The following is a 20,174-nucleotide window of genomic DNA, read 5'->3' on the forward strand; positions in this document are numbered from 1 at the left end:
GGCACATGTACCCAAACTTAAAAAAGGTTTGGGGCCATTCTTCGGTGAAAAGGCATAGAAATGCATCCTGTCCTCACACTGGGACTTGTTAGCCTTTTTTGCCTGCTTTGTATTAGAATTCACTGCGTTCATTTGGTCATTGGAAAAATTACTCCAAAGTAAGCTCATCTCTTCTTATGAGAATGCTCCACTGAGAATATCAGGAAGTCCGGATGTTCAACTGCTAATACTTAGCAATCTCACAATTAGATGAAAACTTAAAATCAGAGCAATTGGGCATTGAGGTACTTTAGTTTACTCGATTTTAATTTATCTTCCAAAATATTGTGCTTTGAGATGGTCATTAGGGAAAAGTGTTATTAGGCTTGAGATGCCAGGCGGGTGTTAACTGTTGTTTCATAGATATAGACAGGAAGTATGGCATTGTGAGCGAACAAGATAAACCAGATGTAGAGTCATCGTTCTAGTGGGTGGTACTGTATTTTGCTCACAAAAAGAATAGCACTTTGTGCTCTTGAAGGAGAGTATCCTGTCATACAGTTCTTGGGCATTATTCAAAAATACATGCGTTCCAGGAAAAGTATGCTGCTACCTGTGACCTTAAATATCTGATGGGGTGTCTTTTCTTCCTGATATTCTCAGTGGAGCAGAATAAGCAGATCTTGCTAAGAATAGTTAACTCATAGGAATGCTCTCAAGTCTGAAACAGTGAAAATATCTTTTTTTGTAAATCCCTATTTGGTATTCCAGTGTGGTCCTGTGGTTGCCTGTAGTGTGGCTTCTCAACCACAGTTTAATGTGTGTCTGCGGGGGTTAATCTGACCTTATTCTTTATGGTCTGCCTTGCCTGCACTCTCTCTAAAATCATCAGCCTTATTTATTAAAAACTGGGTGGAAGTCTACCTTTGGAAGCGATGAACAAGATGTTAGCTGTATAGCTGGTGAAGACCCAAGAATTGTTAACACATATTCTATAGCTGTCTTTAAGATATTCTGTATGAAAGAAAAATACAGGAAAATAATATAATAGAAGCCATGGTGAGGGCTTTGTTTCTTCTGATGCTTGCTAATTTATTTAGGTAAGAATTCTTTTTTTTTTTTTTTTTTTTTTTTTTTTGAGAGAGAGTGAGAAGACCAGTGCAAACAGTAGGGAATGTTTGCTCTCGGTTTCTCTTGTAAAAGAGATCATGAAAGTTTGATGGGAGAAAGATATGTCACTGTTAAAAGTAGCGTTAAGTTGGTGTGTTTAACTTCTTGCCTTCAGGCGTTTCTTTTTTTTTGCCCAGAGTTGGGGTGTTTGTAGAGTGCTAGCACAGATTTATCCTTTTTTAGATTTTACAGAACATGTGGAACCACTTTGAAAATCATGTTGCAAATAGGATTTCATCCTGCCTCCAGGCTCTGTTCTGTTAGTGTTGGACAGGGACTCAGTAGCTGTTCATTCATTGTGCCTTGAGGATGCTGTATTGAAAACAAATTTAACATTATTTAAAGGTTCTCTGCATTGGCACTGTTCTTGAAGCTATTCCTGTGCTACATCCTCAGCTGATCATGTTTGTTAATTACAGTCTCTAATTGTGGTGTTGAATTCTGAGCAAACCTGATGCATCTAAGGAACATCTGTGTTTTGGTAGAGGTAATGCTTTGTGGAAAATACTAGCAAAATCCCTGTGGCATCGTTGCCTTAAAATTCAGGGAGGTGGGTTTGCTGTATGGTTTGTTCAGTGCTGTGCTCATAAATTCGGAGCTCATAATCCTGGGTTTGTACGGTTAATTTTAGGCAATAACTCCTCAGTTTTTGGTTTAGCAATCTGTGCTTTTCTACTGTTTTCAGGATGTCTGTGTCGTATGTAACAAGCTGCTGGTTGTATTTTCTCAGTCATCCCAGTGTGCGTAGGATTTTACACATAGCCCTTCGCTGTATTTGAAATCTAACCACACCTGAGGAGATAATCTGACACATTCACAACAGGGCCTTTGAATGGGCAGCGACTTGCCTGCTCTGCTCTTTTATGTGAACTCTTTTGAATTGGCTAAAGTTGCATTGAAAGAAGAGCCTTGATACTGGAACATACAACTGAATGTTTTTTTGCACTCCACCACATCAGCAGAGAGACAGGTGCATGTCTGTCAGCAGAGGTATGTAAAGGGTATTAGACTTGTGTTTAGGCAAGTGTGACTTGCAGACTTTTACTATCCCATTAGGCACAGAATTGTAAGGTTCTATTAACCTTTGTGGTGTGGAGGCATATGGTAGGTTTTATCCTTTATAGATGCACGCAGAGCTGCCTCTTTATTAAGTGTGGAACCGTTAATACTGCTTGAAAAGTCTCTGCAGAAAATACGACAGGCATTCAGGTCTCAGACATGACGATTCTCTTTCACTGTTCTAGAAAATTAAAAAGTAACTACTGTGCTTGTAGTAGTGAATCTTCCCTCTGAGGGGAAAAAACTGTGCCGTACCTATGTAATATATAAGAGGTTTAGATAATGACATTGCATTTACAACTGTTCAGAAGTCAATTATTCTAACGGATGTTAAAGCTGCTCTTATCAGTGCTATAATTTATTAGTACACAATCTCTATAAATTATAATTGTCCAAAATGAAGTTCATTGACATACATGTTTTCCAACTTGCTTTCTTGCTCCAGACACTACCTCACTGAGACCATGCAGCTGTTCTATGTTTTAATGACTAAAATATTTGACACTAGGGCTTCTTTTGTCTGAAATGCCTTTCCTAATGTCCCTCTGGGTAAGTAGTTTTTGTTCATACAAGTGCACTGTAGAGTAACTGGCCTGTGAAATTTATATCAGGAAAATTAGGTCATTTCCCCCTACTTATGAGAATTAAACAAATTGAACATTTGCAAGTTCTTGGTTCTTCTAACCAACTTATGTATCAAAGGGAATGTTTATAGCTGATTCCTACCTGTGGTTCTAGAGGACTCAACAGCCAGATGCAGCTTGGATTAATTGGATTAGTTTTATTCTGTCACTTACTTCCAAGTTTCTGGGGGTCAATCTCTTTTGACCTTAATGTGTCTAAGGCTACTGTTGCCTGTAGCCTGCAAGGTTGCTTTTGTATGTATTTCATTCCATCTATTTCAACAGGAAGACTAAATATATCAATGAATAAAGTCAGTGGGGAAGAGTAACATACCACACTTGGGTTTTGAATCTGAAGTCCGGAGTTTAGTACTGAATGCATGGTGTCATGTGAATTAGCCTCTCCACTGAATCTTGATCTCCATGTTAGTGTTGCCAGATAGAAGTCAAATGGATACAGTAGTACGTTCACTTACAAGAAAATTAACTTTTCAGATCAAATACTCTTCAATTGTTTTGTCTAGTTCTTGCTTTGATGGGAGATGTTTGGAAGACACTAACACTTTATATTAATATATAACTTAGCATAATGTTTATAATTAATAATAATAATAAAGAATATTTTTTAAAAGCGCAGAGAGGATAAAAGAGGGAATGACTTGTTCTAGGCCTCATAGAATATCGTCACTGGGTCAGTGTGGCTGTGAGTGCTGGTTTCCATCTCTGGGATCCCTGTGATGGAGCAGTGTCTTACATAATTAGTGGGTATGCAGCCCGACGAAACCTCCCTCAGTAGGAAATAGGCCTTGGCTGTCCCTTTGCTGTGTGCTCTCACACCACTCATAGCTGCCCAGTTGTCTTCTTTAGTTTTGGAATTTACATAGTGAGCCTTATTGCTTAATGTCTAAGATACAAATCTCACGTTAAAAATATTTTGTTATATTTTAAATTAATTTATAAACACAGCTTGCATGCCATTCCCTTCCTCCAGATCAGAAAGGCTGGTAGTCAGCACAGGTGACTGGCTGTTATTTCACCTGTTAATACATACACTTTTAGTTGTTTGAAATAGTAATAGCTGTGAAGGAGTTCACTTGCTTCTGATGCTGCAGTGCCTTTAAGTAAGGCCTGTGGTATTTTTGACTGTGGAGGCTTGAGATGCTTGAACAGTCTTTGGGAACTATGTTAAGCATTTTTAAGAAGTTAAAGTGACAAATCTGCTGATTTCTGAAATGTCGCAAAGCCTTACACGTTAAACACTACAAATCCCAACCTCTTAAGGCATGAATTGATGTTAGCAGTGAACAATAAGCATACATATGGCATGCTAACCCAGCAGCATGTAATTTTTTTAATTCCTGCAGCGTTTCAGATCCCAGGAAGACAGCTAATTATAACAGAAGGTGATTGTAACAGAAGGTGTAAGACTTATCTTAAATAAATTCCTATGCACTTTTGTCATGACTAAAGGAATGCAATTCAATCCCTAATCTTTAAACTTTTCAGATTTGTATATAGCCTTTAGTTTGAATAGCCTTGCAAACAAGTTTGAAATGAAACTTCTTACTCATTTTAAAAACCCTCTTGTCTTTGGCCAAGGTCAAATTCTTACATTGTTTAATAAACTTCAAATTGTTTTAAAGATATGAGTATTTATGTCTAGAGCCATAAAAATGGTTTAGATGTCCTTGTAGAAATATAGCTTTTAAATATAATTTAAGTATTGGAAATTAAAAAGAATAAAAAAAGTTATTATTGGGTTATCCTTTTTAATTTTGAGTTTTTGTTTTTTATTTTGCTGAACTAGAGGATTTCCAATGTCATAAGTGGAAATTGATTTATTTGCAGGACTTGAAGAAAAGGTACGATGTGCACCTGTGCATTGTGTTATCATCACTTGTTTTTTAACAGACTTCTAAGTTTATTTACAAATACTGAGTTCCCAGAAGTGTAGGAATTGCACATCAGAGTGAACAATTGAAAAATGAAACGTGCACAAAGCTGTAAAGGGGCTAGGAAAATAGTGGGTCTTTTAAGCCTCATCAAGGGAAATTTTGGATAGCCATTCACAACGATAACTCAGTAAAACAACCCCCCTTTCTAACAGTATGTCATGTAAGCTACAGGGTGGATGGCATACCCTATTGATCTCCAGCTACAGAAATGTTGTAGTGCTACCGGGCTGACTTCTCTGATGTAGATGTGAAGTAGATCCTGCCTTGAGGCAAGTGGTGTCCTACATAACCTCCTGAGTTCCTTCTCAGCCACATTTCAGGGATTTGTGAGACGATGAAGAATACAGCATTTGTGTATCCTACATTGAATTTTGCTGCTTCATCTTCAATAGTCCTAACGGGAAATGTTTTTTATTCCCTCACAGTGTTCTTTCTGTTCACAGTGCTAAGTATAACGTGAGAATCAGTAAGAGAAATGTACAGCGTGATTCTTAGATGGGTGTGGTGTGAAAGGACACTGAGAACTACTGGTACAGATATTGCTTCGTTTTCAGAGTTAAATTCTTTTGGCCCATGCTATTCAGAGACATTTAGTGGTGATAGCAGTTACAGAGCATGTTTGCTGAGGAGTTAACAAATTAATGAGACGTTTTCTGTTCTGGTGACTTAGGGAAGTGGAAGAAATCAGACCCCAAGGGAATGTATAGCATCATAACTAACCTGTAGTTCTGAATAAGCAGAATTTAGCTTAGTTTGTTTGGTGATGCTTAATCATGCCTTTTTTCTTTTTTTGTCATTATCTGTGCTTCTACAGCTCTAAGCAAACATCTGTTTCAAACCAACAAATTAAAAAGCATCAGCATGAATATGAGAGGAGAGAAGTAACGTATTGAATATTTGGATGTAAATCTTACAGAGGCCAGTGGAGAATTAGCTCAGCTTTGAGATACATACAGGCTTCTTGGATTTAATCTGGTATCTAGTTGCAAGACAGGATTTCACCCTGAAACTGTGAGTTAAGTACACCTTAACTGCGAGTTAAGAACACCTGTTCTAGAAGCATATCTACGCATACAGATTCCAAGTATTCAGTCTTCAAATGGAGTATTATTTATAGCAGTAGAGAGAACAGTATTTACACAGAGGAAGAAAGAGGAATGCTACTGCCTCCAGGAAAAATACCGAGGAAATGGTAGTGTGCTGCTCTCAGCAGCAGTTAGTTCTCTAACATGGGACACCTTGGCCAAGACTTATGGTAAGCTCTTTCTTGTGTCCATGTAGTTTAAAATATAATCTGAAGAGCCTAATCTGTTATTGTAAATAAAACAGTGCAAGTGAACATCTGGCAGTGTAGAGAAAACTACAGTAATTTGTGTATCTGCCTATGTTTGGAAGAGAGACTTTAACTGTGTGTTACTGTGTTTCTGTAACTGCAAATGGATCCAGCCAGTTGGCCAGGTGGAAGAAATTCTGGTGAAGGACCTTTCTTTTTGCCAGCAGCTATTGAACTTTGCATTTTGGAAAACTGGGATAACCAAGTATTTGTGAAAGAAAAGAAAACAAAGAAGTACAAGGTATTATTTTTTGTAATAGGACACAAACTGTAGAGCAGTTTCATTTCATTTTCTGACCAGCAACATTTGTGGCCTGATACATCAGCCCTTGATGTTTAATTAGGAATGCTTTCCATTGCATATGTTTGGGGGAAGTCAGTAGGACAGATTCACCAAAAATACTTGCTGTGATAACTCAGGTTGTTCACTTTTAGCAGAAATTGGGAAAAGCTTAAAATGTTGAAAAAGAATTCAGTTTTTCAAGCACTTTTCAAGTTCCAAGGGCATTTTGCTGTGTGCCAATTTGACTTGTTCCTGTGTTGATTGCTTTGTAGTGTTCGACAGAAGAGTGATACCAAATACCTCTGAAAGAGGTGTTTCATCTGTGAAAGAGAACAGAAAGTTCGTTGCCTAGAGGTGGAGAGGGAAGGGTTTTTTTTTTACTTACTATACTATCATATCATCCTTTGGTGTGTTTTTTTTGTTTTGTTTTGTTTTGGTTTTTTTCCTGAAAATGTTAATATAAGCAAAACTTTTCTTTAAAAATGTTTATGTTAAGGGGTTTCCCAACAACTTGAAGGTATTTTGTTTAGAGCTTTTATTTTGTGTTACCCTTTATGTGGATTCTGCCCACAAGGATTTTAACCTTCTGTAAAAGCATTGTTCGTTTCTGATAAAATGATTAAATCTCTCACAGAACATCTCATGGCTGAGAATCGCCGGTATGGCTATCATTCAATGGTTGCTATGGAAATTAAGTAGGAATGCATTCAATATTAATACTACATTCCTATTATTTGCACTTCCATGATGGAAATGTACTTGCTTTCTCCAGGAATGTTGGCAGTGTGATTCTTGTGATGTGGAGAGCTCTGTGCAAAGATGTCCAGGGTTCCCCTTCCTTACTGTTCTGCAATGTCATCAGCTGCCATGGTATGGCTTATGCAGGTCACATCTGTTCTGTGTAACCAGTAGTTCTCTGTCCCAGTCACTGAGTGTGTTCGTGGTAATATGCCATGCTGGAATTTGGAAGAGGTTTTGCTTATACTTGGCACTCTCTGTCCAGGCACTTCACAGTGTGTTTTTCTTCTCTTACTTTGAAAGGGAAGTTTTCTTTCAGAGATGTTGAAAAACCGTGTATAGCAATGTGGGGTGTATGTATTGCCTTTTAAAAGTGATTTCCACGTGTTCTCTTTGCTGTGACAGAACTGCAGAATTTGGTTTGTTTTTCTGTTGCATGGAAGTTAAACACCAGAATTCAGGACTTAAGGCTGTAAGGAACAGACCATGTCTTAATCTAACTAGCAGCTGTATTTTTCTTACTGTATTAAATTCTAAATTGTCGTTTGTAAAATGCTCTTACACTAGCAACTTCAGCTAATGTTTCGAATTTAAGGGTAGGTAACGATATAACTACAGTTTAACACTTCTGATTAAAAATGTAAGGCTACTGGCAGGGTTTCAGTCTACGGCAGAGCTGTTTGCCAAGTTTCTTGAAATACTTGAGCCTTTGATTAGTACCAGCTAAAAGCCAGATAAGTAGAAGTTATTGCAGTGCTGCTTCAATACAGGAGCTGTGTATATCTATGCATAGCCTGATGGGGAAAAAGGGTTTTGGAAATAAACCTGAAGATATGGAAAGGATCAGCTGCTTAAAGGAGACTTGACTTGATGTTGCAAAAAAAAGAGAGGACTGTAGCGTTCTGATTACACAGTTGGAAGTTATTTTTATAAGAAAGATACTTAAAAATATATTGGGATCTATTGGGAACTCAAAAAACCCACAACCACAAAAGAAAATAAAAAGAACAATATTCAGGGAAGACCACCTATATAATGTACAAGGCCATTGATATTGATAGCTATGAGCTTCTGGCTTCTGCAAAAATGGTGCATTGGGAAGAATAAGGTTTTTTTATGAAGGGCTTTAAGTGTAAAGTGTAATTGCCAACAAAGCACCTTTTGTCCTCATCATAAAGAAGTATTGTGTGGCAGCGTAATTTCTTTTATAAATCAGAATTGATTGATGCTCGATGAGGTCTGGGGATTGTACCCTTTTGCTGTGGGTAGATGCACTTGATATGTGCAATAATGTCCCCATTCACTGGAGTGGAAGCAGCATTGAAAACTGCAGCAGAATTTGCTGTCTCTAGCAGCAGAGGCATGACTGATTGCCGAAAGTTGGAGCATGTGACTTGAATAGAGGTTTGGCAACACAGGGGAAAGCAGTTGTCTGTTTTGGAGTGTGGCAAGAGGCAATATTTACCCTTCTCTGTTTCTCCCTTTTGCAAGCAAAAGGCAGGTTGCCAAGTACAGGGACTGAATGGTTTGGATCTTCAGTTGGAAACGTTTTGCCTACACTTGGGTAAATGAGATGTGCAGATAGCTCAGCAAATCTGGAAGGTGTCCTCTAACTTAATAGTAATGCAAGCTAGATGGCTCATTACATGCATATATCTTTTTTTTTTCCCTCCATCTTCTTTAAACCTCAGCCTTGTTCTTGCCTGTCTTTCTCCTCTTAAGGAGAAGTTGACAAACTTTCTTAGGTTACTGACACCAAACTTTTCCCACCATGGAGATGCACAAGCAGAGGATTCCTGCATCTCTGGCACTTCAGCACAGATATGGCAGAACTGCAGATCCATCTGCAGTAGGTGTGGGTGCAAACGTGTCCTTCCAGACACAGAGTAAATACGTCTTTAGTTGTTTCTGTTTGTGTATTTTTAGGATTAAAATATCCTTGTTAGGGAGTGTCATGGAGAAATGAACATCTTATGCAAGTGTTCAGAAAGCTCAGCTAGGAGAGTACAATCACTGTTTTGGCAGCTTCAGCGTTCAATTATACTGCTTCAGTCCCTATAGAAGTCGTTTTGAAAAAGCTGTGTTGGATCATTTTTATTTACCTTGTAGGTTTTGTGAAATTTATTCTTCGAGCTGTTCTCCAGCTGAGAGGGCTGGTTTAAGTGAAATTCTTGCAGAATTGTTCCATCTAGATTTAGATCTCCTCTGTTTTATACATGCCACATACTGAGACTTAATGTTAAAGCCCTCTGTCACTTAAAGTCTTTTCACTTTCAGCAGTTTTCTGTTAAGAAGGGTGATGTGTTGACAGTTCTTTTGGAGCATCTTGCGTTGCATGAAAAAAAAAACGTAAAAAACAACAAAATAACAAACAAAAACAACAAACAACTCTGTGTGCTATTCAATCTTGAAAACAATCTCTTTCCAAGTTTGTCTTTAAGTTGAATATAAGGAATCTAGGTTGAAATCTCTTATGTTATTCTGGTAAAGCACTTCAATATGGTGGTAAGAAATGAAGTCTTTTTCTGTCTGTCTAATTAAGCATGGTATCCTAATTAAGGAAGCAAGTACCGGGAGATTTCAGATACCTCATGGCAGAATATTCTGTTGTGGAGTGGAACTTCTCTGTGCATTTTTAAATCTAGGTTTACTGCTGAATTGTGTCACCAGTCCTGGTTCTGGTATTTTAAAACCCTTTCTTCACTCTCTAGCTACTCTACAATACAAATGCCAAATTGCATAAAATTCTTACAATGCTATGTAAATTGGGGCAAATTTATTTGCCCTCTACCTTTCATTATAAAACTTCAGAATGCTTTTAATAGTTCCTATGGTTTTCTTCTGGAGTTAAGTACTTTCAATAAGGATACAATTGTTTGAGAGAACATTTCCTTCCCTTATCGAAAAGAACTGCAATTGGGAAGGGTAGGGGGAAACTGAAAAACATAAGGAACTTTTTTTTCCCAGAATGTAAAATGAAAGTACCCGAAGTTTCCTGAGCACTGCACTCCAGTGTATTTCTTGAAAATACTTTTTCTATGGGCTAATGTTATTCTGGGTCATGTTGTTAATTTAAAAACTTCAGAACTTTCAGTTTCTATTCAATTAATGAATTATTTATTTTTAGGTAATGGTTGATAGTATAGATATACAGAAGCTGGTAGTTTTTAAAACTATTATGCTTTTTTCCTTCCTATTCTCTTTCCCACAGTACCTGGGACATGTCGAAGTGGATGAATCCAGAGGAATGCATATCTGTGAAGATGCTGTGAAGAGACTAAAATCTGTATGTACATTTGTTTCATGACAAAGCTGGCTTTGGGGCTGTGAGTGTTACTCAAAAAGGTCCGTTCGGCAGCAGTGCTCCAGCTAAAGCCTGAACTTTTGACCCACGTTAGGAGAACAGTTGGCTGGTCTGAGAGCACTGCTGTGGTGGTTAGGGGGACGTGCTAATCTGATGATGTGAGGGAGAGAGTTACAACTGTTCTTTCTACTTGCAGAAACTATTTGCAAAACAAATGTGTAAAAATCCTCTGTGACCTTTCAGACTAAGTTGGTACCCATATGGGGCTTCAGCCATTGTTTTTTAACAGGTCTTTCTCCCTCTCTCTTTCTCTCTCTCTTTTCTCCCCCTCTCCCTCTGTTGCCTGCCACTTTAATAGTGACTTAATTCACCTTTATTATACAAAATATTACTTGATTTAGGCTGCTTTTTTTTCTAATGCACTGCAACATCATAGTTATGCATGAAATAATCTGGCTTGCATCTGCTCAAAGTGGCCTGGAGGCTGCCTAATTCTGATATGTCATGGACTGGGCTGCTCTTAGTTTGGCTTCTGTGAACGTTTGCTCGGGTAAATGGCACTCGTTCAGAGCTCTTTGTATTTCTATGGCTCATTTGAAGAGGTCTTGTCATCTCTTTCCTGTAGTATTAATATTGCAAAATCCCGTAGAAGTAGCAAACTCCAGAAAGTCAGAGATCAATCTATTGAGGGTCCGAGGCTAAAACAGCATTGAAGAGAAGAGGAGGAGAAATGACATTTGAATTTGAAGTCTGAATCAAGATAGAGAACTTCTGTGCTTTTCATCACTTCTCTTATGTGTCATAGCTATCTATACACAGTCTTCAGTAATGCCTAAAGAAATTCTTGTATCTTCCTGTCACAGCAAAATTACTGGAAGTAAATCAAATACTTCTGCACCTTTGCTAACTTAAGATCTCTGCTACTGGATATATTTTTTTTCCCCTCACCAAATGTGAGAGTTCAACTGGCTTCCAACTGAACCTGTTCTTTCCTTCTGCCTAGCACATAACAGAGGATTATAGATTATCTTTTCTTCTTTCTGTTGTGCTGCAAAGTTTCTGAATTAGTTTACTGCTCTGATTAAAATCAAGTCTTTTCATTCTTTTCTCTCTCAGCTAATGTATAGCAACCTGTTAAAGCCGCATACCATCTGTTCCCATTCAGTCCAACAGTGATTAGTGATTGATTTTTATTAAAAAGGACCACACAAAATATAAATGAGTTTCTTTGTTCTATGGATTTAGTTTATGTAGCTAAAATGCTAGTACTGACCACATAATGAATCGCATCCGTTTTTGTCCTGTTCTGGTTTTCATTGTATCAGGATACTTTCTGTTAGCACACCAAATAATGTTGCAGTATTTACTTTGTGCAGCTTCTTTCATTGTCTTCTCTGGGGAGCTATGCTGTGAAGTATTTGCTTTCTAGGCTTTTTATAAACTTCAAGCCCACAAGTCAGTTAAGTGTAGCTAAGCTTATAAATACTGAGGCATAGTGAAAGCATAGCACCCAATTTATCCTGGAATCCAGATAATCCCAGGATTGTGATTCTTGATCATCTGAATTACTGATTCAGATGTGAGAAATCTAGCTTCCATAGTGCATCCTCTGGAAGTAAATCACATTGTTTCCTATTCTGTGCTATGTGATTATTCCAAATTCTGGATGGCATCAATTCGTTGCCCATTCTCATAAATTCAACGTTTTTTTCCAGATAATTTTCATTTCTTCTGCTGTTTGAAGTTTTTGTTGCTTATCTACAAAATGGTCTCTTAAGATTGCTCCTTGCATTGCCTCATTTGTCAGTGCTGGAAGTTGAGAAGCAGGTGTGAAATTCTCAGTGGGCCCCAAGAGGAAGATTCAGATTACTGAAACTACTTTGTGCACTTCACGTGCTAGCCTCCATCAGGCCCAGGGCTCGTCTGGAGTTGCTTATTGCAATTCAAACCTTTTTCCCCCTTCCCAGCTCCCCACCCTGAGCATGTAGGTTTAAACAGGGAACTTTTCTTTAGGATTCTACCTTTATTGAAAGTTCTCTTCTGTACAATATATTCTCTTAATTAGGAAAAGCCATACCACTAGATGTTGTTTCAGCATACAAGGAATGCGATAAGAAAACAGTTTGTTCTTCTGGTAGTCTCTTCCTTTCACAGTGCTTGGTTGTTTTGTTGGGGCTTTCTCTTGGTCTTGGAAGGACTACAGGTTTGAGCTCAATCAGAAAGACTAGTTTAAGGAAAATTGGACTTCATTTTTAAATGTATGTGGCCTATGTTAATCTGTATTATTTTCTTCACAGGTAACATATAGGTTTTGTAAATCAGTCAGTAAATAATAGTTCTGTTCTCATAGAGGCAGAATCATTGAAATACTTGTAGTTTCTAAAACTAAGTTCTGTCTGCCTGTACTTTTTTCAGTAGATACCTTTTCCTCTTAATTCTTGTTCTCCAACAGTTTACAGTTCATTTGGGGAACTGAAATATGCTCTTTTTTAGGGCTGATTATTTGATTATAAAACATTTTATGGGATTTGTCAAGAAGAATACAAAACTGTTAATCTTTGTTTTAGGAATATCTTTATTTCTGCTTTGCTTTGTGAAAGAAAAGATGCAAACAAATTATTTTCTCTCTTTATTGTGGGGAAGTGTTCTTCCAGTTTTTTTATTAGCTGGTGGTTTAATATACCATAATTACTTTTGAGCACTGCATCTTGCAGAACTTAAAACCAAATAATTGTAAGCATTTTGTTCAGGGATTTTTAAATTGATTACTGAGTAAAATAAGACATTTTTAGCTAGAGAATCCGTCATCCATCCTCTATTCTGTTGTTACAGTTCTATAGCTCTCAAACTGCATTCCAACAGAACTATGATGTGCAGATGACAATTTTGCTTACAATGAATGAAGTCAAACTTGAGTTATGTCACTTTTGCTGTCTGATGAAATGGTACAGCAGTTTTGTTAATAGATCAGAAACTACTATCGCTGTCTATTATTAACATTAGTTTATGTTACCAAAAAGCTTACATTTTTCCCTTAGGATATATTACTAACTGTATATTCATTTCATATCTGGTAGGATCCTCATCTTTTGATACTAAGCACTAAATGGTTTCTTCAAAACTATTTCCCTGAATTACTGGAAAATTACTTTGTAAGGACACTGTAAGGTAGCTTTGTAAACGTATTTGATTCAGGTATGGGGACATAGTATAAAGACAAAAGTATTCTCTCTCATGTCATGTTTTGATTTTTAAATCAGCTTTAGTGTGTAGTATTGGTTTCTAACTTGCCACTTTTTGTTTTAAATTATGCATTTGTTTTAATATATGTTCTTGTTTTAGCAGGTAAAGAGACATAATTTAATATTTTAAAACATGCATTAGTTATCTCTAAACTACATTAACTTAGTGGTGTTTAAAACCCATTTTGCATGATGCCTTTTCCATTAACATTTCTAGTTTATTAAAAATAAATAAATCTTGTTTAACAAGCATTTTGCTGAGAGCAAAATTAACCATCATCTAAAAATGAGGTAGCTTCTGGTGAATCTCTTTAGCTTTTGCTATCTTTAAAAAGCTGTTATTTAGCGTAATTGCTCAACTTGGCAGCAGCATCCAGCCCCTTCTCATTATGTATACAACGCTGTGATTAATCCATTAGTTCCCCTCCTAGTGTTCAGCATATCCTGTCCAAATATACATGACCGTTCTTGTTTCTAAAAACTGTTAAGCATTTCAGCTGACTACACTTAGAGATGTTCTTATACAGTGCCTGTGTTGACATAAATATCGTATGGATACTTGTTGAGAAGCTCTGTGGAAGGACATCGGGCAGAGAGAAGCACTCAGCAGCAAAAGTCAGGAAATGCAAAGTCGAGATTGACACTCCCTTCTTAACTTTGTTTCCTGGCTTTTGTTGGCTTGCGTCAGAACCATAGCTTTGTTTTAAATATAACCTTGTTTATCAATCAATTCTGGAGACACTGCCTCAGGATATTTGCAATAATATTTTTAATATAGCATTGTTATCAGCGAGCAACATGCTGGAGTGATATGGTGGTAATTTGGGGTCAGGGCTGTCAGAAAGCCGCGGTCTGTCTCATGTGGAATTCTCCACCTCCACCCCGTTACTGCTCTACCACAGTTTTCTTGCAAGCTAAATAATTTGAAAAAATAGCAAGAGCAGTGATACACTTCAGCACTGGCTTCCATCAAGTACTGAGCAGTGTGTAGTGATGCACGCAGGACACCAGGCCCAGAGAAGTATTCTCTCATCAGATCAGACAGATCTTGCAGATTTCTTTTCACAGTCTGGTAACAAAACAAAGCTAGTAAACTAAACTGCATGCAAATATGCTTAAAATTGAGTCCTGTGTTTTTTGTTTTTGTTTTTCTGAATATGAATTGGGCAATCATTATAATCACTTCCAGGCTGAAGAAATTCAGGAACTTGTAGTTCAGCTTTTTGTATCTTTGCCTTGGCCTAACTCCTTCTCAGAGCTGACTTTAAAGGGTTCTTGTTCAACCTATTAACCCAGAGCTGTAGAATGAATGTCCAGTAGTCGCATAATTTGTTTAAAGTCTTAAGACTGAAAGAGAAAAGGAACTCATTTGTGTTTTAGTTAAGGTAAGAAAAAATTCTTTACTGGTCAGAGAAGGACGTATAAAATGCAAAATGTAAGAGTAGCGTGTAAACCAAAATAAGAAATAAATGGAATAAAATGAAGCACCAAAATTTTTTCAGCATTTAACATTGTGTTATCCTAGCTACCATATGTGCTTCTCCAGCTTACATTCTCCACTTGCTTTGGGAAAAAGTGATCAATACAGAGCAAATTTGACGGTAACTCTGGAGTTAGAACTTTGCATTTCACAAGAGCCTGCACAGTGTTTTGATTGTTTAACCACTATGTCTGCTGCCAAGTTTTGTTTATAACCCAACTAAAGGGGACTAAACAAGGGAGAGTGAAAATAAAGTAACCACTTTGCATGAAATTGGGGCTGAGGTTCTCTTCTTTCCACCAATTTCAGGGCAGTAGCTTATTAGAATCGTGTGTGTGTCCTTTGATCTGCATTTTCATGGGATTATTTTCACATTTGCCTGTCGCACCTTCTCATGGATAACTCTAAAAACCCCTTCCTTTCCCTCCAAACCCTATTCTTGTGTGTGCTTGTTGGTTTGAAACCCTGGGACATTTTAGCTACCTTCAGTAATAGCGCTCGACTTGTCCCCCCTGTTCCTCCAGGAAAGGAAGTTCTTCAAAGGCTTCTTTGGAAAAGTAAGTTTAACGCCTCATTTGTGCTTGCACTATAAGGAGTTACATCCCTGGTATAGCACTGCCATAAAATTAGGGTGTTGAGAATTCCTTAATCTGTTTCAGAATATTTGTTTCTAAAATCCAAATCTTCCCAGACTTGGAAGTATATTGATCAAGTAAAGAATATGGTTGAAAAAGTGTCCTGAAATGGAAACTTAACTCTGTATGGACTGTATCAGAAATCCAGTGTTCTGAAATTATTTGGTCTTCCTGAGAAAAAAAAAAAAAAAAAAAAAAAAAAGGTGAATTTTCCTTTTAATCCCTTAAACGTGTGCCAGCCTACATTACCTGGGCAAATATCTCCAGAACAGTTGGTGTCTGTGCCTGTAAGCACTGCAGGACTGGCTGCCTGGCACCGCACGCTTGCCCAAATGTTAGTGTGGGGAGAAAGCAGCGAGCCCACACGTACCATCTCCTAAACCCTTCTTTTTGGAGTACAGTCCAAATTCAAAGATGCGTGAAGATGAGACCAGGCATTTACCTGCTGTTTGTTCTTCTAATTGCAATTCTATTGTAGAGTAGAAAGCTTTGCTGTTTATCATTGCTCTTGTTTTCCTGCGGGCAGTGTCATAGACGTGAAGGGAAGCAACTGTTTGTCCTTATTAAGAATGTGCTGTACTGGAGACTGGATTATTATTTTTTTTATTCCTGCTGTCTACATCTCCATAAGGCAGTGTTTGTAAACCTCTAAAAGACCTCTTTGACCTCCCATCTGTTAACTGCCTCTGCATTTAAAATTCTTGTAGGACATTTTTGTGTAGTTTTTGTATGGAATAAATCTTAAGATACCGCTGTTGAAACATCTTCTTATAAGCTGAATCTTGGCTTAAAAAGAAACTAACAAGCTTGTAACTTACATACAAAAATCTTTCAGAGCAGGTTATTCTCTGCTCACACATTTGTCTTGGCTTTGCTTGAGAAGTAACTAAGAGCTTTTTCAGCTGCATCTTTTTCATTTTTCACTCAGATTGTGGTGCGTGTCATAGAGGGACAGGTATCTCCTCAGTTCAGGTTTCTTCCTATGGTCCGGGAAAGCACTCTTGTGATGTGTAGAGATAGTGAAGAAGTAAGCTCTTTGTTGGAGGGGAGTGGAAGTGGGTATCAAAATACCATATGTAGGAGATTAATCTGTCAGGTTGATCTGATCATTCCTACATGCAAACAAAATTTAAGAGCTGAGATCTACAAAGACTCGAGCGAAACATTCCGTTTGCTTTACAACTGAAAAGATGAATTTCTTCTTAGAATTTGTTTAAAACAAACATAAAAGACCTACCTCAACCTGATCAAATACCAGTTAGGAAAAAGAAAGCCATTATTTTGTGTTTGAAAGTAATGATAGGAAAGGACAGAGTTTGCATAGCACTTGAAAATCTCTTTTACTTTTTTAGGAATTATCTGTTAAAAATACCAGCTTTCTCTTTACATCTTTGTCACTTTTTAATGAACTCCAGTACTTTGCCATAGCCTTGTAGATTTTTTTTGCCTTTTATAACATTTTGCCAAAGAGAAACCTACTTCTACTTTAGCCAGTGAAGTTACATTAATTAGTACTGAAACCACTGAAATCCATAGTGTTTAGATATCCCTGCAATGTTGGTATGTCTTTACTACCACTTCAGCCTACAACAGCTGGCCAAATCTAGGGAAAAATACAAAGAAAAAAAGTTATTCTCTTACTAATATTTGAGGAATAGTTATAACTAATAGCTTTTGTCTGTCTCATCTATAATTTCTCCCCAGATGCTTTGCTTTGGGATTAATATAACATTCCAAACCACAGAGTTGCTTGAAATTCGCGACTGGTTTTCAGAAGGTCCATGCAGATAGATTTGCTTCTTTCCCTGTCCCCTTTTTTTCTCCGCCAGAAAAGTAAATCAGATTGTTGTGATTTAAAAAAAAAGTTGTGTCAGGAAGTGTTATTTAGTCCTGGACCTGACATTGAAAATACTTCATTTGCAGCTTAAAATAAAAATAGGATGTCCATTGCCAGCTCCAGGTTAGACTTCTGCTGTTTCGTTTTGTGTACAGAAAGTAATTGAATCAGCAGCCTTTTTAGGGAGCTCTCTGTATTTCAGAACTAAGCCTTTTCTGCGTTAATGAATAGTAGTACAGTTTCGATGATCTTTCTCATGTTTTGCTTCCCCTGAGTACGTGTATTTCTTGGCATGCAATGTTTTGTACAGAGACTGAGATGGACATTTTTTTTCTTTTTGTATATCTCAGGCTCCAGAAACATCTTACAGCTGGCTTTAAGTCGCTTGCCAGAACAAAATAGGCAGATACCAAGAACTCCGTAATCAGCCAAAAGACTAGAAACGATTTAGAAGTATTTAAAAATGCATTATTGGGCAGCATTCATTCTGTTCTGGTATCCTTAAAGCTTTACTTTCCACCTTGGAGTGCAGCTGCTACTTAATTCCATGTCCTATCACTTCTGACAGTCCAATTGTCACGTCCAGCACTGCAGTTCAGGAGCTGTGCGTTTCAGTTTTAGTCGGCTTCATTTTCTTTTCTTTGATGCCCGTGTCTAGGGCGCTGCCTGCTTGTCTGAGGGGTTTCCATCACGCTTTGTTTTTAGCCTTGCCTTCTGTTCTCGAGGGTGCCTCACCTACCTTCCTGAGGCTTCTGAAAGGAGTAAGAGAAGGGGTCTCATGCTGAAGCAGATTACCAGCCTCCCAGAAAATGCTAAGTGAGCTTCCTAGCGTGGCTGATTCAGCACTGCCAAATCAGGCTCCTGGGAGCTGGTGCCCTGAGTGGCTCCCCTCCAGCAGCGTCGTCATCCAAAATCATGTATGTGAGGACAGCCTACTGGTACGGACAGCTAGATGGGTCCTGATATACGCTTATCCATATCAGGAGTGCAGACATCTGCATTCTAATCACAATCTCCTTGGCAATATCCCACGTTAATAGAGTAGTACATTGATTTATGTAGCCAATATAAACTAATTTGGCGAAGCTGTGTTCTTTAATGCATCAATCTCTCCACAGATAAAATGAGGATTCGGTAGATGGAGAAATCATATGTTTCCCAGTGGTAGTAGCTGTGGGTTTAGGATAGAGAGGGTAAGAATTTATTCTAAGCATTGCATCCACCATAAATCTAGAAGAAAGGATTTGGAAGGTAGACTTGCTTTGGCTTTCTCTTAGTGTAACAAACCTGCATTTGATTATCTTGCTTGAGGAAGCTTACATGTCCAGTACAAGAGGAGGATTATTTAGCCTTTTATTTTTATTTTGAGAAATAAGGAGTTCCATGCCTTAGCTATTTCTAAGTCCTCATTTAGTAAAATAGCAGATGAGGACTAGCTCTGCAGAAGTTCAGTATTGCTTTATGAAGTATCCATCTGAGTTAAACCCAGTTTGTTCAATGCAAACTTCAGCTACCATTCACTGTTTCACTCTGCAGAGAGAAGGTTGGTTTTATTTGCTGGGAAAAGACATTCTAGTTTGTTGGTAGTCCAAATGATGGATATGATGGTAGTCCAAACCGAGCAGTTACCCACAGGCGTTGTCTTCTTGCAATTTTTCATGTCACTTGAAATGAGAATTTTAGGACTACTAATGGCTTGTAAGAAACAGGTACTCCTTTGTAAAACAGTTTGAGACAAATCTCTACAAACCATCTCTTGTTAGGATTAACAGGGATTTTTAGGCTATGAAAGCTACCTGAGCACTGAAAATACATACTGTATTTTATGCTCGTTGATGTTTACTGCCTCTTAAGACTAAAAATTACAGGCAACTTTTAAATGCTAAAATGTTTTTTTATGTGTATGATGGTAACTTTATACATCCTCTTTTGTGAACAATACTCTTTCCATTAGGCATTCCAGAGTCTGAAAGCTTTACTTTAGACCTTCTCTGGGATATTCAGCAGGCTGGATGGACATTTAGAAACTTGCTTCTGCAAGCACTTCTGTAGCTTGTTTTCATACTGTGCTTGCTTTCTCTCCTGTCTCTTTTATTCGCTGTTCTGCACAAGTCAGTGCAGTTCTGTTCTCACCAAGCTGTCTGAAAATGCTCTGGTTGTCATTGCTGCTTCAGAAATTGGGACAGATAGTTCCTCCCCAAAAACAAACACAAGTCCTGCCAGGCTGTTTTTCTTCACACTTTCTGCTTTCTCTGAGAGTGAAACCAATGTGATATAGCAGGTGATTTATCAGCCCAAGATGATGATGATGATAATAATAATAATAAAAATCATCCTTACAATGTTAAAATCAGAGTTGCTAATTTGGAACATGCAGTAGTTTATGCCAGAATGTGTCCTTGCTCAGCTAAGTGCCATATGATTATAAATTATATGCATCTGTAGTGAATTATTAAAAATAAAATGCAATTTTTGCACAAAGCCACTAGCTGATATCCCCCCGATCACCCTTCTTTTTCTGTTATTGTTGCTCTGT

General features: G+C 37.7%; 1 protein-coding gene across 4 annotated transcripts in view; it reads left to right on the top strand.

The window, feature by feature from the left end:
- NUMB (NUMB endocytic adaptor protein) overlaps window positions 1–20,174 on the top strand; it is a 95,544-nt gene that overhangs the window by 61,697 nt on the left and 13,673 nt on the right. For 2 of the 4 annotated variants that reach the window (XM_032189384.1, XM_032189382.1), the window contains exons 4-5: window positions 10,352–10,426; window positions 15,691–15,723. In XM_032189384.1, the coding sequence (XP_032045275.1) occupies window positions 10,352–10,426; window positions 15,691–15,723 (108 nt within the window). Of the gene's footprint in view, window positions 1–10,351; window positions 10,427–15,645; window positions 15,724–20,174 lie in introns of all 4 variants that reach the window. The other 2 variants (XM_032189381.1, XM_032189383.1) reach the window with 2 other exon arrangements.

The sequence above is a fragment of the Aythya fuligula genome, chromosome 5 (genome assembly GCF_009819795.1).
Source record: "Aythya fuligula isolate bAytFul2 chromosome 5, bAytFul2.pri, whole genome shotgun sequence".
Classification (NCBI taxonomy): domain Eukaryota; kingdom Metazoa; phylum Chordata; class Aves; order Anseriformes; family Anatidae; genus Aythya; species Aythya fuligula.